The 27355-nt window shown below is 47.8% G+C and overlaps 2 protein-coding genes across 3 annotated transcripts in view; both read left to right on the top strand.

Annotated features, from left to right (window-relative positions):
• The first annotated feature begins 212 nt into the window (after positions 1 to 212).
• LOC137843935 (tubulin alpha-1C chain-like) lies at positions 213 to 9886 on the top strand. 2 transcript variants are annotated; one of them, XM_068659751.1, is made up of 6 exons: positions 291 to 383; positions 1037 to 1243; positions 3812 to 4034; positions 7102 to 7250; positions 8608 to 9288; positions 9493 to 9886. In XM_068659751.1, exons 2-6 carry the CDS (start codon positions 1223 to 1225, stop codon positions 9784 to 9786), a joined length of 1368 nt encoding a protein of 455 aa, XP_068515852.1. In that variant the 5' UTR covers positions 291 to 383; positions 1037 to 1222; the 3' UTR covers positions 9787 to 9886. The 2 variants fall into 2 exon arrangements, with proteins under 2 accessions (XP_068515851.1, XP_068515852.1); XM_068659750.1 differs by lacking the exon at positions 1037 to 1243 and having other exon boundaries at positions 213 to 383.
• A 12963-nt stretch (positions 9887 to 22849) lies between these two features.
• The window catches only part of KDM5B (lysine demethylase 5B), a 47165-nt gene continuing 42659 nt past the window's right edge, over positions 22850 to 27355 (top strand). Inside the window, exon 1 of the mRNA XM_068659725.1 lies at positions 22850 to 23174. Within this exon, the coding sequence (XP_068515826.1) occupies positions 23037 to 23174 (138 nt within the window). The 5' untranslated portion in view covers positions 22850 to 23036. The remainder of the gene's footprint in view (positions 23175 to 27355) is intronic.

The following is a 27355-nucleotide window of genomic DNA, read 5'->3' as shown; positions in this document are numbered from 1 at the left end:
AGGCTGAGGGGAGAAAATGGGCGCTGCCCTCCGTTGGCGGGAAGGCAGAGCCCCGCCCCCGTCCCCGCCCCTCTTTACGAACCAGCCAATAGCTGACGCGAACAAGCTGAAATTCATATCCGCCCTCCAATCGCGCGTCCCGCTCCGCCGCCGCCCGGCGCCGATTGGGAGAGCGAGGAGTCTCAAAGCGCAGCCACCCAATAGCGCTGCGAGCGGGTGACGCCTCCATGCGAGGCGCAGCCAATGAGCGGGAAGGAGGGAGCCAGAAGCCCCGCCCCCTCTCTTATATAGGGCGGGCTGGGGCAAGGCGGCCGCATTCGCGGCGCTGCCCAGACCCGTTGCGCGTCTGCTGCCCCCAGCGCTGCCGGCCCCGAGGAGCCATGGTGAGCGGGGCGGGGGGGCGCTGAGGCGGGGACGGGGACACGGGACAGGGACGGGGGAGGCCGGGCGAGCCCTGCTCGTGCTGGCGGGCACGGAGCGGATCAACTGGAGGCGTCCCAAAATGGAGGCGGCTCCGCCGAGAACATGGCGGCGGCGGCGGGGCCCCGGGGGGGGGGGAGCGGGGTCGGCGCTGAGGGGGCCCCGCTGGTGTGGTCCCGGCTGGGAGTGAAGGGGCAGCGCTGGGGGTTTAATTCCGCCGGGTGCCGGAGCTGAGGGGTGAGGGGGGTGGGGAGGGGTGGGGGCAGCGCCCTGAGCCCCTCAGGAGGGGGCTGGGGGTGCCCCAGCCCTGTGGGGGGGTAAGGAGTGGGACGGACCGGTTCTAAATCCCCGTGGAGGCACAGAAAATGCCTGCTGTGGTATGGGGGCGCTGGGGTGATGTCCTTGCTGTGTTGTTCCCCTCCCCTGGAGCTGTTTGGGGTCACGTTTTTGGCTGGAGCCGTGTCAGTGTGACTGCAGCCCCCCCCCTCATGCAGTTACCACAGGTAATGCCAGTGCTGAGCTTCGTACCTGGGACACAACATTCCTGACTGCGTTGTTGAGCTTGATCTGAGCCAGTACAGCTGTTTTCACGAACCTTTGCTTTCCCTCTACGCAGATGAAGCTGTGCCTGAAATACGGTGCTGGAGAGTATAAGGGACCTAGAGCATGATCCGCAAGGAGAGGTGGAGAGAGCTGGGCTTCTGCAGCCTGGCAGAGCACGCCATGGGGCCATTTAATAGTCTGCAGCTACAGAAAAGGCAGTTACAGAAGACAAGCCAACGCTCTTAAGCTGGAGCAGATCATGTCACACAAGGAGGCAGAGGCAAATAGGGGCTCGGGAGGTTTGGGTTGGGTGCAGAACTTCCCAGGTTCTGTGGGAAACTTCAGTGAAACCGAGTCTGTGCTTGAAAATAGTGTGTGGAAGGTGTGGGAGGTCCTGTAGTATTAATTTCTCCAGAATTCTGTGTCCTGACATGTGGCCTGAATATGGCATTTAACAGTGCTGTGTGTAGTATGTACTTAAACCTTATTAAGGTGACACTGTGGTGATGTGTGAAGGCCAAAAGCTGTAATGACAGCTGTCTGTTGCCTCTCTTTAGGTCTTGGGCACTGCACTTCCCAGGCTCAGGGCTTGTTGGGGAGTGTTCTTGGTGGGAAGGGAATACGCGGACTCTTAGACATCAGTGCCTAATAGCAATGCTTGTCTCACGAAATAGCCACCTACTATGTAAAGGGACTTGGTAAAATTGCAGAAAAACAGTTGGAGAGCTCCCAAAGCAGGGCCAGCACTAGTGCCGGGTCAGGTTTGCCTGATTGATTTTTGTCCCGCCAGACTCTGAAACCCTCCAAGGGTGCAGATCTCTTCCTGCCTCTCTGCTGACTTGTCTGGGGGCTGCACCACACTGCAGGTGAAGCTTTCCTAACACCCTGCCCAGATTGCCCAGCATCCTAACACTGACCTGAAGTGCCCTGCAGGGCAGGGAAGGATTCTCTTGCAGCGTGTCTCCTTTGGCAGCCTGGCACATTGCTTGCCTTGTTCAGGATGAGGCTGCCTTGCTGCACATCCAGGATGGCTTCTGTGGTGACCCCCAGGATCTCTTCAGCCTTGCAGTTACCAGTTTCTTTATTTGCACTGAGGCAAGGACTCATTTTGCCCCGAGTGCTGAACTTTGCACTTGATCAAAGTAAACATGTGTTTGAGATGACACCTGCAGGACCTGAACTGGGGCTGAGTTGCCCAGGCTGTATGTTCCAAGCCTTTTTGTTATAAATTCTCATTTTCTGTGTAATTTCAAGAGGTGATATTAGTTCATCTCATGCTGGAAAGTCCATCCTTATTTTGACATCCTCCATGCTTTCACCTTTTGGGCACCCTACACACTTCTTTCAGTGACCTCCACCTGCTTAGGAGTTTTGTTAGGAGTGGACCTCACTGGTAGGACATGGCTGCAGGTGAGGCTGCACACTGATGGGGTTAACATTCCACTTTTTTTCCTCTCAGTGGAAAAAAGTTTGAGGCTGGCCTGCTTCCCTGGGAGTTGGATGTGGCCTGGCTTCTCTGGGACAGCGCAGCCTTGCTGGCTGTGTACTGAAGCTGACCTATTTCTGCTGTGTGGGTTGGCTGTCCTCTGCTGTTCCAGTACCTTGCCAAACCCAGGGCTTTCTCCTGGAGGCAGATGAAGCAATGGCCTTGGAGAGGAGCAGGATGGCAAGAGCTCTGAGCACGGCTGGTTGCAGAGGCTGTGGGTTGCTCTGGGTGCTGTGTATCTGAATGCACAGCGTAGTTGGTTGGAGAGTTGAAATTTTTCCCAGCTTCTTAGTGCTGTAGTTGAGAACAGGTGGTGTTTTTAGCAAATAGACTTTAATTTCTGGGTGTTCCCAAGGAAAAAAAAAAAAAATGCTGCTACTTCCCTGCATTTGTTAGTTGTGTGAACTAGGCAGATCTGCTTATCCTGGAAATTTTGGAGACTAATTGTATCACCCAGTTGTAGGGTCTGAGCATGGTCAAATGGGACTTGCTCAGAACTGTTCTGTACTCAGAAGAATGTGTTTGACTCTAACTCAAAACCAGAAGTTAATATAAAATGCTACAGACCAGGAGGTTGGAGATCATTCAGTTGTGGTTTGGCTTTTAATATTCAAAGCTGTATGGTGAAATATAAGGAAGCTGGCACTGTGCTCTGGACATCAAAGGCAACTGGGGAATCTGTAAATGGGTATGAATTGTCCTTCCTGCTGACACAAACTGTTTTGTACACAGATTAATAAATGAGGTTTGATGGATTTGAGGTCTGCTCAGTGCTGAGGAGCTCAGTATTTTGCATGCAGCAGTGCAATGTGAGCCCTAATGTTTCACTTTTACAGTGATAGTAATGGTTTGGGTAGGAAAAGAGTTCCTTGTGAATGGGGAATTGTCCTAAAGGGATCAAGAAGTGTTGGATTTCATGTATGGATGCACCAAAATGGCCCTGGGTCCTGCAGGAGGGTTTGCTCCCTCTGGTGGCAGTGCTTATGGGGCTTGGAGTGTTGGGGTGGTTTTTGGTCTTCTAGGCCAACAAACACCAGGTGTGGTCATCAGTTTTTCTAAATGAGTATTGATTTTGAAGAGAAGTTGGCTGAAGGATTTGGAAGAGTTGATCAAACTCTTCTGGTCTCTCTGAGGACAGGGTGAACTGAGAGAAATCAGTCTGTGGGGGCGACGATGTTCAGAAGGGCCCTTTCTAGGTGGAGGTAGATGGTGGCTTGTGCCAGGTGCCCCTAACAACAGGACAGTAAGGCCAATGTTTTATCAGCTTTGCAGTATGGGAGTTCAAGCTGTGTGTGTGCAAACGTTTTCTAAACCTGGGAACTGCTGTTTCTGTTGAGTGACCCAATTTTTTCCTCCCCGCAGCGTGAGTGCATCTCAGTCCATGTTGGTCAAGCTGGCGTGCAGATCGGCAATGCCTGCTGGGAGCTCTACTGCCTGGAGCATGGCATCCAGCCCAACGGCACCATGCCGAGCGACAAAACCATCGGCGGCGGCGACGATTCCTTCAACACCTTCTTCAGTGAGACTGGTGCAGGAAAACATGTCCCTCGTGCTGTGTTTGTGGACCTCGAACCAGCAGTAATAGGTAAATGCGAGGTTCTGTGCTAGGGTCTGTAGAACACGTTGGAAGATTTAATTTAACTTGGGTGTTTTTACCCAAAGGATCCATTTCTCCAGTCTTGTGCCTCTGGGGCTTTAAATTTTTACTGTGTAAAGCTTCTCTGCATCTTCCTAGCAATGAGAAATGCTTGGTGTTGTGTTCATTGAGACTGGCAAATAACGTGTGTTCTGGAGCCCTAAAGAATTAAATGCTGTCTTCTGCTAACCTGTGGAGTTCTGAATATGCCACATATATTTGCTATAGAAGGTACTCATTACAACCTCTTGAAACTATGTGGTGTGTACAGTAAGCAACAGCGACCTTTTAGAAAGTTGATAGACACCATGAAGTAGATTGCTACATCAGAGTGATTCCTCTGCTTTCCCAAAACAATCTTACAGCTTGCGTAATGCTAGCAGTAATGAATCTCAATTGGTAGCCTTAATCCAGGGATCTCCAAGCCTACACTACAACTTGCTGCAGCCTTATCTTGGACTAACGAGCAGCTCCAATGGGGAGCCCATGCTCCTGCCCCTGACCAGTTCCCTGTTCAGTGGCATGTTTCAGCTCCCCCATTTCACAAGGCCCCTTTCCTGAGTCACCAGTGTTGTTCCTGCTCTTGCCAATCCGTGTGCGTGAAGCAATTCTGCTGCAGTCAGCTTTGTGGCTGGCTTGCCCTAGGTGGTGATTTCAGGCTCTCAGAGGAGGGCTGCATTGCCTGTGCATGTGCAGTTGCTGTGTTGGTCTGTTGTCTGTAATATGTAGGAAGAGTTGGGAAGGGGAGGTGAGTGAATAGGCCTGGGCTACTCCTGGATAAGCAAAGTGAGGGTCTTTTGTAGGTGAATTGCAACACTACAAACCCCACAAAGCACTGTGGCCATACAGTGGGATGAGTTCTGTGGGAAAGCCAAAGGCTGGGAGTGCCAGACTGAGCGTTGGAACAGAATTACCTAGGTTGGAGAAGACCTTCAAGGTCATGTCCAAGCAGAAACCTGAAGCACTGAGTTCTATCACTAAGCCAGTCCCTTAGGGCTGTGTCCACTGAGTCAAAGCACGTTCTGGCCCTATGCTGTATTGTTCCCAGGAGCTGTTGTAGGTCGGATATTCTGTTTTCTTGAGCCCCATGGTTGTTGCTTCCTCTGCTGCTGGCCAGGTGGTGGCTCTAAGCAACCAGGAAAGGCTGAGAAATGAGGTGAAGGAGAGCAGGTGGCAAAGTTCTCACCTTGCCTCTGGGGGAAGAGCTGGTGAGTCTTGGGACAAATTGCAAATGGCAGTGATCCAGTGCTTGCTAATGATGTAAATGTAGTGTGGGAGATTGGCAGAAGGCTGTCTTATGAAATGCTTGGTAATACTAAAAAAGTGAGGGCTTTTTGTTGCAAAGGTTGCATCATGTGCCTTTGGGGACTGGCCTGCTTTCCTTATTCCAGCCCTGCTTAGTTGAAAACTAGAGATCTAACTCCATGGACAGGGTTCTTTGCATGCAGCATGCCCCTCTGCACTGCCTGAGAAAACATCTACTGTGCTTGCAGCAGCTCTGAAGCTGCCATGTGTGCACACCAGGGATTTCTGGAGCTTCATAACAATGCTGCCCTCAGTGAAAGCAGCATGACTGCTGTACGTGTGCAGCAGCTCTGTTTAGGAAGTGAAAATATTGTCAAAGCTTCCCACCAAGAAGCAAGGCAGCAGAAACATGCCTAGGGATGTAAGTGTCTTTAAATCTGCCCCAGTTAGACATAAACATGGAGGTTAACATGTCCTGGGGAAAACTTGCTTCAGCTGTCCACTCTGCTCCCAAGTTCTTTGTCCCTTCACAGTCCGATGACTATTCCTTGTAACTCTTCAAGCTGTTATTGCCCCAGAACTTGACTCGTGTTGCCCCCACCAGTTATGTTTTTTCCTAAGGTTCTGTATTTTTTCCCTTTTACCCTTGTTTCTCTCAACTTAGGTAGATCAAGAAGTCTTAAATCTGTATTTTGAATAATAGAATTCTCTGATTTTTTTGTTCTGATGCAGTCATGAAAATACTTTGGAGTATGGGACTGCAACTTACAGTGGTAGCCAGTCAGTCTAAATTGGTTCAAATAATAAGTGTATATAAATCTTGAATTCTACACAGCTTTAAGTCTCATGTACTTATTTTCAACTTAAAAAGAATATATGTGCACAGGCAACTTCATCTGTAGTTAATAAAGCTCTTGGTTTTCCACCTGATTTTAATTAAAGTATGGAGTGCTGCATTATGGTATAGCTCAAGAATGGCTTGAGCTAAACCAGAGACAAAGCTTTGCTGAGTGCCTTTAGCTTTGTGGTAGGACAGAGCTTTAGCCTGCTAGATATAAGTGCATATTTCTGATAGCAAGTGGAGGTCACAACTCTGAATTGTTCTCCAGATAGCTGGGGAAGGGAGGGAGGTTGGTCACAGGGTGGAGGTTGTTCTGTGTTCATTAATGTGCTTTCTTTATAGCAGTCTTTCATGCTAGAGTTTACATTTGCTCTAGTAATATTTGAATAACTGAATATCTGTACAGGAACAGCTGTTCCATTTGAACTTTCTCTTCTACCCTTGGCAGAAAGTCCAGGTAAAGGAAATCAGGAGATAGGCAAGCAGGGCAGGCTCTGACTACCCATGACTGCAGAAAGCAGCTTCTGGAGGACTTGGAAAATACAGAGGAAAAGCAGTGTTTCAGGTGTTAATCTGTGGAGTGGGCCTTGAAATGAGTCTTAAACTACAGTTGTTTAAGACAGCTGTTTGAGACAATTTACAATTGTTCTGGCATGTCAGTAATGTAAACTTTTAGTGAAAAGAGGGCAGTTTCCAAAGCAGTAATCTCATTTTCCTTGGGTATTCAACACTTACACTGTACTATGTATTTGGTATCACCTCCTGATAGAAAACAAGCTGCTTTTTATCTACCTATATAGGCTAAGGTATTTTAGCCTGGATACCTTCAGAAGTAGGTATCCAGACTTTAAAAATACCCTGGTATTCCAGTGTTTGAAAAACCTGATCTACATAGAAAGTTAACTTTGAAAAATATCTATCTTTTCTCAGATGAAGTTAGGAATGGGACATACAGGCAACTCTTTCATCCTGAACAACTGATTTCTGGTAAAGAAGATGCTGCAAATAACTACGCTCGAGGTCATTACACTGTTGGGAAAGAGATAATTGACCTAGTCCTGGAACGTATCAGGAAACTGGTAAGACATTTCACTGAAGGCTCATAAACAAGTTTCTTTATCTTGTTTTTCAGCGTTTGGAAATTAGGTTTTGGAAACTGTCAAAATACATAGGCCTGTAAGCTGTGCTTTAATTTGTTCCATGGTAGGAGAAGCTGTGGACTTGCAATGCATCCATTTTTATCCTTAGAGGATGTTTGGATTACTTCTGTCAGATAGGGCTTCAAAATGACCTAAAATGTTGATGAGATCACCACAGTTCTTTTTAGCTTCATGTTAACTTCAGAAAGCCAGGACAGAGATTATTCTGATTTGCATAGTTTCTGCTGGAAAAGGATTGGTCTCTGGCTGGGGCTCTTGCAAGGAAGCTCAAGTAGGTGTGTTTGCTTATGTGGTTTAGACTTTTGTTTGCATTTCCTCCTGTTAAAATTTCTGATTCAATTTTATGGTAATAGCAGTAGAAAAGGGAATAAATCCCAGGAGGTTGTGGTGGTTCAGGCTTCCTAGTACTTTGATCATGTGGCAGATCATGAAGCCATCAGCTTGGGTTAGAGTTCCCTTTTTAGGGCCGTTAGTATATACTTTGCCAAATCTGTGTCATAAAGGCAAGGTGTTCTCACTGTTTAAAAAAATCCGGACTTTACCTCTGGTGCTTTAATATGGAATGCTAAATGAGTAGTAGAAAACACACCTTCTGTGGATCAAAGCTGATATTATCAACACTTGGCTGCCATGGGCTCTAAAGCTAAAACTGTAGCAGGCTGTACTTTGACCTGAGAAATGGTTATAACTTCCTCTTACAAGCTGGTTTAATTCCCTACCAGTCCTGGGAATTAAGGTGAGCATCATGTGGCACTCTCTTTCTCAGGATGAGGCAGTCTAGCTGCTTCATTTGAGAGGACTAAACTGGAATGGCAGCATAATACTTCTTGACAGCTCATCTTCCTGAACTGAGCTGCGTGCTTGCAGCTTGTACGGAGCTATAGCAGTAGTCCTAAGATGGGGTATCCTATGCTTTATGCAGTAGAGAATATCAAATCAGCATAAGGGGTAGGTGATCCATAGCTCTTTGAATATTGCTTTAATTAACTGCCTTGGCATGAGAATGGGGGTAGAGAAAGCCTTGAGGTAGTCATTTGAAGTGGAAGGGCTGCCTTCCAGGATTTAGGTGGCTTAAAACAGCTAAGAATACAAGTTTGGAAAGTTTTTCTATGGGATAATGCCTTGATTAATGATGGATGAATTAAATATCAGTTTCCTGAAGCTTGATCAGCTTCAGGTATGTGTCAGAATTGTTCTTTCATGACTTTTTGAAGTAGGCTTGTTTTGGAATTCTTAATGTGTACGATTGCTCTAACATATGTATTTTCTCTTTCAGTCTGATCAATGCACTGGCTTGCAGGGCTTCCTGATTTTCCACAGTTTTGGGGGAGGCACTGGCTCAGGTTTTACTTCCCTGTTGATGGAACGCCTATCAGTTGACTATGGGAAAAAATCAAAATTGGAATTTGCCATCTACCCTGCGCCACAGGTCTCAACAGCTGTTGTTGAGCCGTACAACTCCATCCTGACTACCCACACCACCCTGGAGCATTCCGACTGTGCCTTTATGGTTGACAATGAGGCCATCTATGACATTTGCCGTAGGAATCTGGACATTGAACGCCCGACCTACACCAATCTCAATCGCCTCATTGGTCAGATAGTGTCTTCCATCACCGCTTCCCTCAGATTCGATGGTGCCTTAAACGTGGATCTTACTGAATTTCAAACTAACTTGGTGCCTTACCCTCGCATCCACTTCCCGTTGGTAACATACTCCCCAATTATTTCAGCAGAGAAAGCCTATCACGAGCAACTCTCTGTGTCTGAGATCACCAACGCGTGCTTTGAGCCATCCAATCAGATGGTGAAGTGTGACCCTCGCCATGGCAAGTACATGGCCTGCTGTATGCTGTACCGTGGGGATGTTGTCCCCAAGGATGTCAATGCTGCTATTGCTGCTATCAAAACCAAGCGCACAATTCAGTTCGTGGACTGGTGCCCTACTGGTTTTAAGGCAAGTCTCAGTTGCATCATGAATCTCTTGGACTTCTTGCTCACTGTAATGGGTGTCCAAAGTATATTTTCTTGTTAAAATGTCCTGTAGGTACCTGACTTGTATTTTAATAAATGGAGGTTTATGTTCTTGTACAGAGCTGCTGTCTATAGTCACTGTCACATCCTAGGAGGCAACTCATGTTTTTTTCTGCTTTTCCCATAGGTTGGCATCAACTACCAGCCACCAACAGTGGTTCCTGGTGGTGACCTAGCCAAAGTCCAGCGGGCGGTGTGCATGCTGAGCAACACTACAGCCATTGCTGAGGCATGGGCTCGTCTAGACCATAAGTTTGATCTGATGTATGCCAAACGTGCCTTTGTTCACTGGTATGTTGGAGAAGGGATGGAGGAAGGGGAATTTTCAGAGGCTCGGGAAGATTTGGCTGCACTTGAAAAAGATTACGAAGAAGTGGGCACAGACTCGATGGATGGAGAAGATGAAGGTGAAGAATATTAAACACAACAGAAGTGAATTGCAAGTCTCTGCCTCTTACTGCCTTTTTAGTAGCAGTGTAAATCATGTCTAATGATTGGAATAAACTTCTTTAAGACATGCAGTAGTGTCCAAACACTATGTACCTTCATTAACCATATGCAAATAGTCTGTCTGAGAAAATTTCTTTCTGAGAAAGGTGAATAAAGTAATCATTCTAGAGTTAGAGGAGTTATTTTACTTAAGGCATTGCTATTTAAAGAGCTAACAGTACATATTTGCCCCCAGAATCCAAGACTAGAACATGCTCAAGCATTTGATGGAAGATTTGAGTTAGCTACTCTTTTTTCAAGGTTCTAAAGCTGCTGTCACCATACAAGGTAACAGGAACCAACCTTGTATTACTTAAGGTTAAGAAAAGGTACAACACTTCTAAAGACAAAGGGTACTTAATTTTTTCTCCTATACATAGATTTGGCATGCATGGTATGAGATACGGTATGCTGAAGGGGGAAGAGATGCCCTTTTGGGAGTGCAGTAGCATGAGAAACCTGTCACTTCTGTCAGGACCTGTGGTGATCACCCTGGTGCTGCTTTGTCCTCTCACAATGATGCAGTCCCTGCCTGTTGGCTTGCTGTGGAGCGAGCCTTGTGGCTGAAGCTCAATTCAGAGCAAAAATCTGAGCTAGCTGCCTGGGGTTAAACACCAGTTTGCCCTGAAAGTGATTCAGAAATTAATTCATTGGTTTATCTTATATGGAAAGCAGAAGAATAAATGGTAATTCACATATCTGGTATAACACAGGAGGATTTGGCTAATCAGGTTATCATCAAATGTGGACAGCTGTGAAACCTTCAGCATAATCTGGGTGGGGGACTGGAACACTAGTGATCCACAAGCCAAATAACCCGTTTCCATTTCTGCCTTAGCTGGATGGTTCTGAAAAATTTCTCTCACCAGAGTATCAAAGGTGGAATAGTCAAATGTTATGCTTGATTATCACTGTTGTATGATACCAAAGTCTGACCCCAGGAGACTGGCATTTGAGATGAATTCCTTCCAGTTCTGTTTCAACCTTATTTGTATTCCTTCTGATTTAATTGTTGAACATGATTCAGGACAAGCCTTGAAGCCTGTCTTAGTTGATTAAGGTGAGCATACCTGCTTAGCAGGAGTCTTAACTGTGCTCAGAAAAATGCCTTAACTTCCATCTGTATGGGAAACCTACAGTACTTAGATAATGCTGCAGTATTTGGCATAAACTCACAGGATGGGGATCTTTCCCTGACCTCAGTTTTGGCTGTGACTTGGGTGTGCTTGCTCTAATTATGGGGGTATCACTTTTAGTTTAGACCACTGAAGTCCTAGCAGAATAGCCTGGTCTGCAAGGGCTGCTCATTTGCTCCGACAGCCTAAGTTGTTGTGAGCTACCATTGTTGCACATGTTCTTGCAGCCATTGGAGTAAATTAATTCATCTGATGTGAAATTCACCTTATTTAGGGATGTGTGGAAGTTAGTTTTATATAGATGGGGACAACCTCAGGCTTTATAGTCTATTTTATAATCTAGATCAACTGCTCAGACTGTCTTGTCAGCCACGATCTTGTAAAAATGTATAAATCACATCTCTGGTCATTCAGCATAGCTGATCATGTCTCAGGTTTCAGTGAGTTTCTCATTTGTTTTTGCTTGTTTTGGTTCTAGGGTAGACATGGACCAACTGTAGAATGCTTCAAGGCTTCTTGACTAACTTATTTTCCTGCTTATGAGCTGATTAAGTAAATGTGCTAGGCATAGCCCAAGAGGCAGTCACATTCAAGTCAGATTGACTTCATTTCCTTGCATGTATTCAAATATTTAATGTGATGCAAATACCACAAGCATAGTGTGTAAGGAGGCTGCTTCGTGCCTCACTGATGTCTAGGTCTTTGGTGTGGAGTCTCATACTAAAGTAGATCACGAGTACCATGGAGTTCCTAGTGCCAGCACCATGGCTGCCTTTAAAACTTGTGTTACCAGCATGTGTAGGAGCGGATTTCTAAACAGGGCTTTAGTACAGTTTTTAGCAATAATTTGTTTTTTTGTTTGTTTTTTTGGGGATTTTTCTTTTCATTATGTGGGGTCTGCACGCTGTTTCCTGCTGCTTGGTTTGTTGTGGTCTATTACACATACAGGTTACCCTGTAGGATGCTGCTGCTGCTGGGAATTGGCCCCCAGTGTCAAAATGTCCTTTGTACAACGCACCTGTACAAAGATGAGTTTGTGCAGGACAGCACTTAGCATTCTTGTAACAGGATTCTGCATACCAAATGCTGAGTTCTTTGAAAACCCTGGACTTTGGAATCTCAGTCAATGCAGTCATTAGATTCGAGATGCATTATGCTTTCAATTTTCCAAGACAGGTAATGCAGCTTTGAGAAAATAGCAAGCTGGAAAGCTGCCAGGGGTAGGTTTAATAAGAGATGCTTGTCACCTGTTAAACATTGGACTCATGCTGAAAATGCACAGAGTCACATCCTCCATCATACTCCATTTTTCTTTGTACCAGCATTAGGAAACCTGCTGTTTCATTAGCTAGTGAGCAGTTAACTCGCAGCGTAGGCATATGCATAGTGAGCTAAGATAAGATAGTGTTTTTCTCAGATAGGAAGCCAAGGTAGTTACAGCAGGAAAATCCTGCTAAAACTGATCTTGCTTCAGCTAGCTGCTGAAATCCTTAAACATGCTCTAATTGCTAGCTGTACAGTAGAATTAATGAATGGGTGGTTCATTTGTTTCCTGAAAGTGTAGAGGAGATCCTGTACTGAATTAAAATCTGAGTAAGACCGAGTACCTGAAACTTTCAGAAGCTAAGATTTTCAAAGTGACAGGGAAGTGACAACCTCTCTCATGCGTGTCTTCATTGGTAAGAACCATCCCCATTCTTCTGCTTTGAAAATCGTTCTGTGCCTGTTTGCATGGGCAGAAGTGCAGGCATTACCTCCTGGTAGCTAAATATATCCCTACCTGCGGTGACACAGCTTTCTTCCATTATTGAGATTGGCAATTAACAGCTATCACCTGATATAGAATAACTTTATGACTCATTAAGTGGAGGAGGAGGAGGAAATGAGCTGGAACCCATGGTGGATTGCCATGTAGTTCACTAAATTGCTGGTTGTATCTGTAAGATGTGTTCTGAGATGGTTCTGGTGCCATTCCAATGGAATGCAGTGCAACAGAATCTGACTTCCACCCACTCTGTCCTCTGAATAAGCAATATGAATAGCTTTTAATGTGCTAGTTATATATATAATATAGAAATTACATGTATTTATAATTCCTATAGTAAGTATGCCACTGTTACTGTATGAAATTCTTTCTACATTTTAACTCTCTGGCCAGTATAGGTAATATGGATAAAAGTGCACGTGCTTGGCACCCTTTCCTACAGAGCAGATTTTTCATGTTCAGGAAGTGCTTTTGTACTTCAGATACCTTGAGACCACTTGGATAACATCTACCCTATAAGACTGTTGCTGAATAGAATCGACTTTTTAGGAAAGCGGAGCTCTTTGGAGTATTAGTTGGTAAGTGAGCACTGTCTAAAAAAAGTGGTGGTAGTGGTATCAAGGATTTTCTGGCTTTGCTTTGTGCCTTTCTTGCTCTGTGATAGTCATACAGAGTCATACACTAATATCTCACTGGCAGTTTAGTCATGGAAACTTACAAAAAAGCTGGAACAGCAAAGTCAATTCATTATTTTGCTAATGCACTGCTGTAAATGTAGATGAAGTTTTTGATTATATTATCCCAAGCCTGCAGCCTTCAGTCTTGTTAGGCCTTCTGCTGACATGCTGCTTACCAAATCCTGCAGGACAAGCAAGGAGGATGTCAGTCTGTGCTCGGCTCTGCAGTTCTCAGCCAAATCTGCTTGTGTGTAGCAGCAGACAGGCCTTGACGTCTGATACGCAGTGCTGCTGATGTGCTGCCCTGTGCCATTCTCTTCTAACTTTTTAAAAGCCTGTTTCTGCCAAATCAAACTGTCTGCCTTTGTACAAGGTCAAGTTTTCCTGTAGGAGATGCTTCACAGAGACAAAACTTCAGTTGTTGATTATAATACAGAACTATTTTCATGTACCAGGGCAGCTTTTCACAGAAGTACTGCAACAACATAAGATCCAAGTTACTTTTCAGGCGGTGTCTTTGTGCTGTTGAGTTCGTATTTCTATTGCAAGTCTTAAAAGTTTGGGAAGAAAAATCAGGTGATTAAACAGATGCCACGTCTTCTGTAGGCAGCGTGCATTACCAGAGGTTGGGAAAGTACAGAGGAAGTGTAATTGAGGCTCCTGTCAGGAATAAGGAACTGGATTAGGTGACTCCTGATCTCACAGATTCTTACATCGTGTTTATACTCACTCAAAAGAGAAGATGGTTTATGTTTGAACTCAGAAGTCATGGACTGGGTTTATAAGTGAATTTGGCAGTAAAGAGCTGAACAATTTTTCATCCTATTGCAGGACGCAGAAGTGCTGTAGGAATTTTCTGTGTATTGGCAAAGCGATGATGATTGATCCCTTCTCTATCAGTCTGAAATAGAAGGAGCAACTTCCAGGCTGTGTGAAGACTTTGATCTACAGATTTCTTCTAAAAGTTGGGCAAGGGGTTTAGAGGCTCATAGTTTCAACTCTTAACGAAGAGAAGGAACGAGTGTGATGAGGTGGAAGAAATCAGAGTGTTCTGGAGGTAATGGAGGTGCTGGCTGACAAGGGCCTGGGAACTACCAGGAGAATAAATAAAAGGGTGGAAGGGCGAGAGTTATACGAAGAGCAGTGCCTTTTGTGGAGCTTTGCAGATAGCTGAGTCTGTTAAACCCCAGGCTCTTCGTCTTCCTGATGCCAGGTGCATACCCACTGGCTTTCTGAAGACCGTGCTTTCCACAGCCAGCTTCACATGCTTCTCACTTTGTAAGAACAGGACTGGAGATCAGATGCTCATGGAGAAGTTAAAATAAGAACTTCAAGATAACTTTACAGGCTTGAGTTTTTGTGCATATGGATACAATCAGAGCACCAGAAAGTCTGTCCCAAATGTGTTGCATTAATACTGTTTCGGCATTTCTCCCACTTCAGCTCTTGGAAGTGATGGATGTTTAACTGCTATTTTTTAAAATGTTTTTTCTGTAAATATTTAGCACTGAAATGAGATGCTTTTGCTGGTCTCTATGTGCATATTGCTCCTTGAGCATCCATCTGTGAGCTTTGCTAGTCAGGCAGTTCATGAACAGAGATGAGTGGAGGAGATACTTGTGGCCAAATGCCGCATGGTCGGGTAAGGTTCCTTCTTCCAAATATTAGACCTGGATGTGTCACCTGTGATCAGTGCTAGGTCTGCAAGGATTCTTTTACCTTATCGGGTAGTTAGGGAAGAAGATGAAACCAACAGAGGGCTTTTCCTGTCTATTCTAATGCTGATGATAGAATTGCATGAACTTCCTCACCGTGTGCTTGTTGAAGGTCCAAGCCCTTTCACTCCAGAACCGTGCATTTTACTTCCAGAGACTTGAGTTGGGACAAAAAGAATCCCTCTGTCCAGGATGGCTCAAACTTTCTCAGCTCAGTGTTCTGGTTCTGTCACCTGTGAATTTCGTTAAGATAACGGCCTTTAAAGGTTCCTGGCTATTGTGTGTGTTCAAATTCCTTTTTCACAGGTGGGTGCTGTGCAAGTGGGTCGTAATGCTTCATGCTAGGGATGAATTCCAAGCAGTATTCAAGAAGACTGCAAAGACCTTAAGCATCTCCACGTTACTTTTTGTCAGAGCTCTATGGCTACAACTGTCAAATGCATTTCATAGTCTTACATCATCACTTGCAAAAGCTGCTTTTCAGTTGGCTGGACTGAGAGCAGAGATCTGTGGCTTTTTGGTTATTTCAAAACCCAGTGTGTGGAACCTGCCTTGGCTGAAGGCTGCAGGTATGCATTGTTTCAAAGAGATGCTAATGTAACGTTGTCTGGCATTGTTTTCCAGCAGGTCTGGAGGTGATCTGGTGCAATTCTACACCAGCTGTCAAAGCTATGTTGCATGCAGGGCCACTTTCAGTTTGGTTTGAATGCCTGTGTCTGCTGTTTTGGGACAATCTAAGCTATCTGACCTGCTACCACTGTCCCAGCGCTCCCTCCTTCATCACCCCTACAATCCTGTCTCTGCTCTTGCACTGGTTCTGGCACCGTTTTGTGTTAAATGGGCAAGAAAACGCACCTTGGGGAAGGGAAAAGGGTGAAGCTTTTAGCTTCATGAGCTAAGATGGCTCAGCACGGGATCAGCCGAGGGCCAGAGCTGGTGTAGGGGAAGCATGGGGTGCCACGGGCCAGCTGCAGTCGAACCATAGGCTCAGTGAACCACAGGCTCAACCATGGTTTGGTGCTGACTGCTGCAAAATGGTTTCTGCCTTTGTTCTTCACGACTTATGGAGTGTTTATGTGGAATGCAGGATCACGTGCACGCATCAGTGGAAGTGTCCCAGTCACGTCTCAGCACGTTACAGAACAGCTTCTGCCATTGTCCACAAACGCTTTTGAAAATGGTGTTAATGCCTTGCAGCAAGCACATATGGCACCCAGAAATGGAGGGTTTCCTCTTCCATGGCTTCTCTCATTCAGGCAACAGTTTCTGGCCCTCTTAGGCAAAATACTTCCGTTTCTTGTCTTATTCTTTTTGCTGTTTAGTGTTTATCTTCCTCCTTGTTTTCTCACCGAGTCTGTTTCTTGTTCGCTGCTATTACAGTTACCAACATTGGTGAAGTTCCAGCTCCGTGTATTGCAGCATGTGTGCACTGGCTTCATTATCTGCAGTGCTGCAAGTATTTAGTGGCTGCTACGTGTGTCTGCATGTGAGACTTGTCTGATGAGGCTGAGTGGGGCAGCTTGTCTGCATATTGATTCAGACCTTGTTCATAGTTGATCGGATGTATTAAATACAAGCCTATTGCAGAACACTTCTAAAAGCACCTAAGAGCTGATGCACCCAATTTTTGGTAATTGTAGGTGCTGGCAGATCAGGAGCAATCCTCACTGTTGTACTCGTGGTCAGTGGGAAGCTTCTTTTCTTGTCCAGTCTTGTGCTTTCTTGCAAAAGATGCTCATCAGTTGGGTATTTTGAAATTTGTCTGTCTTTGTGGGATGTGCGTGGTTGCACAGATCAGTGCAGTAAGCCGGGCCTCCCAGGGAACTTGATTTTGGGAAAAGCCACGTGAAAAGCCCCCAGAACTTGCTGCATTCTGAGGGTCTGATTTCTGTTTATTTTAGTAGTTTATTGCCTGTAGAGCTCCTAAATTCTTTCCATTGCCAGGTTATTTAATCACATCCTTTCTCCTTTGAATGCCTTCTGGCTCCCCAGCTGGCTTTAAACCTCCAATGCCATCCACCAGATCCTGTAGCAGGCCGCCTGGTTGTGATTCATGTGGCTTCTTACCACCTTTGCTTGGCTACAATTGCCATCGTGTATGCGATCAGTATTATCTGAAACATTTTCTCGGCCTTAATTCATGTAGCTGTGCCATTTCTCAATGTCTACATCTCCTCTGTAAGCAGTTTTTCCAGGGCTCTTCATCAGCCAAGACTTTTAAAACCCGTTCATATGTTCTGATTTGTCTGTCCAGCCGTAGACTCATTTTTAACGCATTTAAAAGAGCCACCAGGGCTTAGATGACTTGGTGCGTATCTGCTGTTTGAAACCTGGGTTGGAGTTTGGGCTTTTTGCAGTCTTGGGCCTCTCTCTGTGTACTTGAGAGAGGCGTGTCAATCCATCCTGAGCACAGCTGTGGGTTACCTAGGCACAAGGATCCCTCAAATCTTACGTTCTTGCTCCTCACCGCTGCTTTAATGCTCCCCTTTGTCTAAAAACAAGTGAATCCCGGAGCAGATCTGTCTAACTGGGGGGGATTTCAGCTGCAGCTGAGAAAGGAAGCTTGAGTAGGAACAAGCTTTGTTAATTAAACACTTTCTCTAAGACCAGCTTCCGTCCTTACCAGGCCCTGTGTATTGTCACCGTGCGGTGGGGAGGAGGGCAGTGGGCTTATCAGCGGTGGTACAACGTGTCTGCCCGTTGTGATAGCGGGCTCGGCGAGAGTGGCAGAAGGTGCAGTTGGTACGGTCTCTTCAGAGCAGTTTTTTTTAGCGCAGCTTCCCCTTAACCCACACAGAAACCACAGCTGAATTCAGACGCTTCAGGGACCGGTTGTGATAGCACTTTCTGTTTCACAGCAGCCAAGGGGCTGGGGGTGATGAAGTTGCACCATAACTTTTGAAAAATTCTTCTTTCTAAGAAAGATTTGAGCTTTGTAGCTTTGTGCATCATGGCAAGGTGCATTTCTCCAGTTACCCCATCGCACTGCAGGGACTCCATGGGTAGATTCATTTCCCTGAGCACCGAGGTCTAGACCTGAACTTGTCAGCGCAAGGGGTTTTTAGGGTGAGGTTATTTTGACCTAGTTTAGCCACCAGCTGGAAGATAATGACTTGGGCCTCACCCTCGCTGACTGCCCAAGCGCTCCGTGGATGACTGCTCCCTTGTCAGCCTCCACACTTCACCAAATCATCCCACCCTCTGCATGTCCTGCCTGGGAGCAGATTGCGTCCCATGCTGCCAGGTGCTATTAGCACAGCGAGGAGCAAGCAGGTACAGCTGGAATTTGAGCGTGAGTCAGCAGCTGCCCGAGAGCGAGGAGAGGCGTGTGAAACAGCAGCACCTCAGCTCTGCCTCTGCAGCGCTTCCTACGGCTGCGGCTCGCTTATCCTTGTGCCCATGGGAGCCCCGCCGTGGATTTGGAGTTAAGACCTCACTCAGCCTTTAATAGAAGCTAATGACAGGGCATGGGGCTCTCCGAATTATTAATAAAAGTCACGTTGAAGGCAGTTGCACAACTGTGCACGGCTTCCCATGCTTGAGCGTTTGTATTTGGCTTCCACATGCTAACCAGCTGTTTTTACCTGTCTGTTGACATAGTCCCCACCAGGAGCTGTGTGCAGCTGTGGGACTTCCGTCCTTGGCCAGCCAGCTCAATTCTAGCCCACAAAAGAGGCTCAGATTTCCTGCCCGCCCCTTCAGTGTGGCCCCTCTGCATGGTTTCCTGTAGCTGACATGTTCAGCCTGCAGCCTGAAGAGTTAAGAGCTTGCGGTGCTCGTTCGGCTTCTCCAGAGTGCAGAAGGCATGGTACAGATATGAGGCCTGCATGTTGTCAGCCAGCCCAAAATAGGCTAGGGGTATGGAGCACATCTTCTGGAAGAAAAGCAAGAAAGTACTCAGCTAGGTACTGATACTGATGTTTCTCCATACTTGCAGTAAAAGCTGCTAAAAAAGTACCAAATTCTTCTACGTGAGAGAACGCTTCTCAGCCAAGACAAAACACGAGGGAGGCAAAGAGTTTGGGTCCCTAGCGCCAAGGCAGCAGTCAGCACAATGCTTACAGCCTGCAAACTGAGCTTACAAAACTTCCAGAATCTCACATCCAGAATCTCCTATCCTTCCACATTTCTAATCAGAATCCTGAGATTTCAGTAGCTTGACACTTCTCTGAGGAGTGACATGCATCAGCATCTCTGGGAGCAGCTGGCTTTCTCAAATTTAAAACCCTTTTCTAGCCTTGATGATGAAATTCAAACCACTCTGCAGGTTCGTACAAGCTGCTGGTTGGCCCAGGAAAAACTGGTTTGGTTTGATCTGTTACACATTCTGCTTACTAAATATGTTTGTTCCCAGGAATCTATTTTCTTAAAGAGCTGAGAGCCTCAGCATATTTCCCTCCCTGCCCTGTGCTGTGAACATGTAGTATTTTAATTAGGCTAAGCTCTCTGATGAAACGAGTGCTTTGACTTCAATGGAGTTTCACTTATCTATGACTTAGGGAAAAAAACTGACGGCAACCTCCCTGTGCAGCACTGAGCCTCTCTGGACCTGGGAGCGTAAAACTCTGCCTTGGGCTCTTATGGGCAGGATCTGCTCCAGCTTGCTTCTAGGTAGCCCTGGAGTGAAACTTGTGTAATATTCGCTTTCTTTCATGCCTTTTGCTAGTTTCTGAGCTGCTGGGAGCAGTTCTAGTGTTTTTCAGTGCCCAGATTTGCAGGTACATCTGCTTGGAGATGCAGGGTGCAGTCTTTCCTAAAGCTCATCTCCATTCCCAGTGTTCCCACTGTCCTACGCCAGTGCAACCAGTGCTCAGCGGGTGCTGGGAGAGCTGGCTATGGCTGCTCTTGCTGTGCTACAGGATTAAACTGAGCAGGGTCCAGGCTGCTGGGATGAAAGGTGGTATCTCCTGGCTGAGGTCCTGCTTCTCCCTAGCCCCTCCAGGGCTTACTACTTAAGCAATTGCTACCTTCCTATCCAGACTTCTGCCACCTCACCTTCCCTTCAAGAAATCTGCTTTTTATCCTTGGGTTATCTCTTGATAACTCGTATCCCTCCTCTGATCAACTGAAGATCTTTGTACTAAATGTTTTTTCTTCCCCAGTAGTAACTTCCAAGGTAAAGCACCTGCGTGTTTTTTATTTTATTTTTTTTTATCAGACTCCCACTGGAGACCTTTGTTCTTGATTTTATCAGCAGAAATAATTCTTTCAAACATGCTCCTTCCAGCTGACAGAACAAGTACTTGGGGAGTCATTACCACAAAGACTATTTTCTGTCCCTCAGAAACCATAGTTGTTTAGGCATCCTTAAGACTCCTGAGAAACTCAGACCTACAGTCACTGAAGTAATGTTGCTCAGAGCTTTTTCCTCGGTGCCAGAGACCCTAGAGTTTTGGATATGGTGCAGAGCAGCTGTTCCAAGGTGATGAAGCAGCTTAGTTTTCTCCCCAGACTGCTCTTAGGTGACTTGTACTGGAGGTTCCCTTGGTGTAAAATGAAAGTATTAACAGGAAAGTATAAAACGGCTACGGTGCGTCTCATGTATATGGTTAAAGACTTCACATTGTTGCTCTGCTTTTGTACAAGGAAGTGGGTTTGCTGACTTCTCTAAGCTGTGGATAAAATTTAACCAAGGAACTTGGAGGGACGTCGTCCTAGAGCTCATGAAAACCTGAGGTGCTTCCAACAACTGGGGTGGCTGCTGGGCTCTGAGAAGCTGAGCCTGGCTGGCTACCTAAAGCCAGATCAAGGCGTGAGTCACGGGGTGAGCTTGTCTGTGCAAGAGCAGGGCTTTGAAAAGAGCTCGGCTCTAAATGCAGGGGAACCCTCCCTTTGTCTTTCCTTCTGCCCTTTCTTTCTGCCTTTCCTTCTTCTCTCTAGGTGAGGAGAGTAAGTCTTAACTAAACTGTAGAAGTGACTCCTCTGTACTTAGTTTCCTATTTATTTGGTAAGCAGAAGTTCCGAGAGCTTACAACTTCCTCCTTCCTCTAAATAATTTCATGAATTAAATTCTTGTGGCAGGGGAACAGCTGAATGATAGGAAATTGGTAGGGTGAAAGTTCAGGCTGTGTTTGCGAATGGTATCAGCTTTGAAATTATTAAGCTACCCCGGGCCTTGGATTCCTTCCTGAACTGCCACCTGGCTGCTTCTGTGCTTTTGGGTCCTGTTTCCAGCTCAGGTGTGTTTGACTTTCCCAACTGCTGTATTAATAAAAGTGTTTTTGCATGGGATTTTGATAATGCCGGGTAAGTTTTATTCAAAGGGGCCAAACTTTAGGTCAGCAGCTGAAGTTTTAAGGAAGTTACAGCCTGACTGTGCTTGCGTATAACAGCCACGTTTCAGTGGATGAGCAAAAAATCGCAATCTGGGAGCCCCCAAGGCAGGCTGAGGCAGCGGGTGCAGGGAAGGCAGGAAATGGCGGCGTGGGCCCGGGCTGAGGGCTCCCCACGGGGCTGTGCTGGGCTCGGTGCCGCAGGGCGGGCTGAGGGGAGTTAGAACACGGATTGTGGAAGCCTGGAAGGGCTCCGACACCGGGGCCGTGCCGCCGGGACCCCAAAAAGCTCCCGGAGAGCGACCGGCGGGGCCGAACTGAGGGAGGTGGAGACGATCAGGACGGCGCCGGAGCGCCTCTGAGGCGAGTTGAAGAGGGGCGGGGCCTCCTGAGGAGAAGGGGGCGGAGCCGCCACGAGGGGGCGTGGCCGCAAGGGGGCGGGGCAGAGCCGTGGGCACGTGCGCTACGTGCGGCGGGGGGGGGGGGGGGAGGATGGGGAGGGCTCCCCGGGCTCCCTCCGGGGCGGCTCCCCGCGGCCTGGCCCCCCCCCATAACCCCCTCACACACACACCGGGGGCTTAGCGGAGACAACGGGGGCGCGGAACAAAAGGAACCGGGGGGGGGCCGTGAGGGGAGCGGGCCCGTGACGGCGGAGCGAGGCCTCCCCGCGTCCGTCCGCGGGGCCGTGCCCGCAGACAATGCGTCCGCGCGGCCCGGCGAGGCCCCGCCCCCCCGGCGGTGACGTCGCGGCGGCGCAGCCAATGGCAGGCGGCGGAGAGGCTCTTTAAAAAAAGAAGCGCCGGCCGGCGGCGGCGGCCGCTGTCAGCTGGGGCGGATCCCTCCGCGCATGTAAACACAGCGCGGCGGGGCCCGGCCGCGGGGCCCCCACAAAGAGAGCGGAGGGGCTGGGGAGGGGGTGGGAGGGGGGGGTTGGGAGGTGTCTGGGGGGGGCGCAGCGCGGGGTCCCGAGGCCTCCCCGAGCTCAGCGGTGCTGGAGGGGAGCGGCTGGGAGCGGGGGGTGAAAGGGGGCCGCGCACAAAGGCGCTGGGGCGGACATTTTGTGAGCTCCCCCCCCCCCCCCCCCTCACAACCCCCCCCCCCTCCGCCCCCATATAACCCCCCCTAAAGCGCCCGTGGGGTCCCGGTGAGGCGCTGCTGAGGGCTCGCTGCCCCCCGCTCCCCGCCCCTCAAAGCTCGCAGCCGGCCCTTAACACCCCCCGTGAAGGGCGGGGGGGGGGGCGAAGATTCGAGACCCCCCCCCCCCACAAACACTTGGAGCCCCCAACCCCTCAACCGGCCCCAAGCCCGGGCCGGGCGCCCCCTCACAAAGGCGCGTGACGGGGCGGGGCGGCCGCCGCCCCCTCCCTCGCTCCCTCCCCCTCCGCCCAGCCCGGGGCGGACTCTTTTTCTCTCGTTCTCTGCCTTCTTGCCCCCCCTCCCCCCCGTTACCCCCCCCACACACCCCGAGCACCCCTCCCCTTTACCCCGCACCCCCGCCTCCTCCCGGCGCAGGACGCGCACGTCCCGTTTGGAGGCGGCGGTTGGCGGAGGATTGTTCGGTGCTGGTGGTGGTGCTGGTGGTGGTGGTGGTGGTGGCGGCGAGGCCCGGGCCGGGCCATGGCCGAGTTCCTGCCCCCGCCCGAGTGCCCCGTCTTCGAGCCCAGCTGGGAGGAGTTCGCCGACCCCTTCGCCTTCATCCACAAGATCCGGCCCATCGCCGAGCAGACCGGCATCTGCAAGGTGCGGCCGCCGCCGGTGAGTGCCCGCATGGCGCCGCCGGGGGGAGAACGGCCTTTGTGTGGCCGCACGGCTCGCACCGGCACCCGGCCGCCCTGCCCCGGTGCTGCGGGGCGGCGGTGCGGGGCTCGCTGCCCTCCCCCGGGGGCCCGCAGGTGCCCCCCGGGCAGGTGGGGCCGCTCCCTTCCCCCCCCCCCCCTTCCTCCTCCTCTTCTTCTTCTTCTTCTTCCTCCTCCGCTGAGAAGTTTGGTCGCCCCCGGGGCTGGAGGGGGGGGGCTCCCCGGCCTCCCCCCGCTGCCCAAAGTGGGTCCCAAGTGTTGGACGTGCCCGACACGAAAGTGGCTGGAGCCTGGGGGAGGCTGAGCCGGCCCCGCCGCGGCTCCCCGCAGGCTCTTAAGGCCGAGCCGTTCCTCTCCTGCCTGTCCCCAGCTCCCCCCCTCCAAAAAAAAAAGTTCCAACGTGGCCCCAGGCGCTGTCCCGGAGCCGCTGCTGGGGGCGAGCAGCCCCCGTGCAGAGCCCTGGAGGAGGCAGCTGCTTGGGTGTTGCCCTCCATGTTGGCATTGTGGTGGTGGAGGGCTGGGGACACCGCTCCTCGCCTCTCCTCGCCCCCCTCCCCGGGGGCCCGGCCCTAGCCCTGGCTGGGGTCCGGCTCAGTTTTTATTTGATCCAGGTAACTATTTCCTCAAGTTGAGCGCCGTCCAACTCCGCAGCCCGGAGTTGGAGTGGTGTCTGTGCGAGCTGAAGCCTAGGCAGACATGGCCACCATTTTAGAATGCAATACACAGTGGGAAGAGTAATAAGCCTTCATCTTCATCATCATCACCTCGACTCTTGGTGTACCGTGCTCACGATTGTGGTGTGAATTCCGATTTCCTTTTGTTAGGCGACCCAATTTACTGAGAAATACTGTTAAAGATCTTAGCACCATAGTTTGTGTAGTCATAATTGTTAGTTCTTTTACAGGGATAAACAATCGCACTGGTGAGGAGAGGGGCTTCTCAAAGTAAAAATCTAATTAACAGGCACGTGTGAATCATCTTATTTTGGGTGAATTGCTCTTTCTCTAAGTGGAGGGTGGTGCAAGTCCGGGGTGGTGCAGCTGGCTTGAGGTGGTTTACGTGACGGCAACAACTCGAATGTTAAACGGCAACTGAGAGCCTTAAATCTCATCCAGCGAGAGGTGAAGCTGACAAAACGTTTCTGCAGACTTTAGTTTTGTGAGTGATGCTTGGAGTTCAAAGAAAATAATGCTCAGAAACTCACGCTCTTCTCAGTTTTGTGTTTTAATCGTTGCTGGGACTCCTGTTGGTAACCATCCTTTTCCTCCCGAATTAAAATAAAGTGAAGTAACTTGCTGCGTTACTGTCTGAGGTGATAGAAATGTTTGTGCAGAATCGAATGATGCGAATCTCGGAGAGGAAGATGTTTCTGTTTTCTGGGAGCACAGCGAGGGTTTGCATTTGAACGTACGTGAGAACGCTCCTGAATTTAGATCTAGGTAGAATATACCAGTGCCCCTTTTCAGGCAGTGCTGACATAGTTAAGGGGATAAGATGGTTTTCATTATACCGTCAACACTGAACTTATGTAATCTTTTTGAGTAGAATAATCTTTTTGGAGAGCATATTGTCAGCAGTATTTCAGCAACTCTGAGCAGAACAGAAATTTTATGGAGGCTTTTTTCCTTTGTGACTTGTTTTAAAAATCTCATCGATGTTTCTCATCTGTTTGTATAAAAAAAAGTCAGAGCCCTATCATAAAGCTTCCTGTGAGCTACATTATCTGTTAGAGAGTCATAAATGAACAGCTCTCCTAAGGAATAAATTAGTTACTACAACTGCATTCTCGGCATACTCTCATCTCCACTTACTGAAACGCGAAGATCTGTCTGTATTTATGTTCATATGTTTCACTGAACGTATTTGGAAGTAGGATGAAAATAGTCGGAGCTGCTGAAGGCGGAACAACACCTAATAGTTATATGGGGCCTGGCTTTCATGAGAGCTTAGCTACTACAGCTCTTATCTACCCTAGATAATGACTCCGGAGACTTGTGCAAGTGCAGTTGATCGTTCACCGGCCTGAAGCATAGAGGGAGCCCTTCCAAATCTACCAGAGAAAGCCTTGAAGTTGACGTAGTTCCTGGCCTTCCCCCTGGAAGCAGGAGGTGCAACGAATATTCAGTATAATCAGGTGGCTTATAATACTGTGGCCTACAAATTATACCGATCTTTTCACGAAATTGTGTACATTCTAGCCAAACGTGCTGTTTAGGGACGGCTGACATTTGGCAATCTTCCTGCATCCAAGTGAAGCTTTTGCCTGTGTTCTCAGTCTGGTTACCTGCCAGGGCTGCTGTACAGCAGGTATGCAGCTCTGTGAACTGTGCAGGATCCAGGACAGAAAAAAAAAAACTTTGAATTTGATCCCTGGGTTTGCATTGTTTTAGCCTAAACTCTGCTGGATAATAATTGTGCTTTTCTGTCTGAACTGCAGTATGGAATAATGTTATATGGAACTGGTGATGCCTGGTCATAGCTTCACAAGTTTATGAAGAAGTCAATGCTCCTAAGATAGCTTTGATATTTCTGCCCTGGAGCACAAAGAGAAGAACTTTGTGGTCTCTGAAGGATGGGGAATATCTTCTGGCACCTTCCTTCTAGCACCGAATATGCCTGGGAAAACACATCTATGGTGTCTTTTCCCGTGCTGAAGGTTTGTAGGGCAGTGAACTGTTCTGCGAGGGGGATATCAAGGCACCTGACATACTATTAGACATAAGGGTGGAAAATAGCAAGTTCTAGGTGCTCATTGCCTGTTCTCGGGATGAAAGGGTGTCCAGGGACCTAACAGCAGGTATAATTTCTGCACAGCAGTGCTGGAATTTCAGAGTTTCCACTTGAGTGCTCAAAAGCAGCTTTATTCCTCTTCGTTCCAGTCATCACTGATGGCTTCGTTTGGCTCTTACTTGGAGGACTGTGGCACAAAGCAATGCCACGCTAACTGGTTTGGACTTGAAATGGCTGTCTTGAGGACACACCGGTAACCGTGTGCCCTGACACTGTGTTGCATGACATAGAAAAACAAGTTGGAGGCTTCTTGTTCATGACCTTGAACATGAGGAGACAGTCCTGCTGGCAGCTGTGCCAGCCAGATACAAAGCTTTACTGGTGGTGGTTGTTTCAAGTAATTAATGTGCTACCTAAATTAAAAATATTTTTGACTCTGTGCTGCTGAACGGAAGATGCAAAGCTAGAAGCAGAAAACTGGATGGTGTACAGCTTGTTTGCAGTCCTTCACATGCTGTGTTGCAGTTGGATTTTCTTCTGTGAACTGAAAACATCCTTTATTATGTTGTCCTTTATAAATGGTAAGCTGGAACAGTGGCTTATTCCAAAAATCAGCATGTCAAGTGCTGGCTCTACATTCTGGAAGACTTTGTGATAGCACTGCATTGAGAGGGGCACTTAAATGAAATGAAGTATTGTTTGAGAATGGTATCAGTGCTGTTTGAAATAGGTAGCTTTTTAATATTAATTCATGAAAGTAAGCATTCTCTTGAATTTGCAGCATAGCTTCGAGAATAAAAGGTAACGAGTAGTGCACATCTTACCGTTCCTGCTCCAAATTTGACTTGAGAATGGACTCCTCTTTCCAGTTGGTTGGGTAGCTGCTTTGCAGCAGTGAAGAAATAACAGATAACAATTACTTAAGCCTTCCTTGCCATATGCATCAGTTTCAAAATACAAAATTCTGTAAAACAGGCTAGAAACACTGTATTTTTCCAATAGCCAAACATTAACATTCAGACTAAATGTCATTGCTTTGAGTAATGTGAATATGGAGAAGCGCAGTTAAGGCTTCCAAGTAACCTGAAGTCTGCCCTGGTAGAACAAAATATTTTAAAATTCTGTGTTAGTGTTACTGAAATCTTGAAGGAATTGGCACTGGAGTTCTCTAAATTATCGACTCAAATTTCCAATAAATCCTGGAATACTGGGAAACTTTCCAGAGGAATTAACTTCTTCATGGCTTTAAGTTCTTTTGCATGCAAGAGATGTTAACTGCGTCTCCCTTCAGGGTGGAAGAATGGCTGATAACAGTCCTGAACAGGAACTCAAAAGGTGATACCATGAAATACGATTGCATGGTGTTGTCAGATTAGTTTTCCTGTTTTCCATTAGACTACGTGTTTGGTT

Source organism: Anas acuta, chromosome 24 (genome assembly GCF_963932015.1).
Source record: "Anas acuta chromosome 24, bAnaAcu1.1, whole genome shotgun sequence".
Lineage (NCBI taxonomy): Eukaryota > Metazoa > Chordata > Aves > Anseriformes > Anatidae > Anas > Anas acuta.
This window is presented reverse-complemented; position numbering and strand designations above follow the sequence as displayed.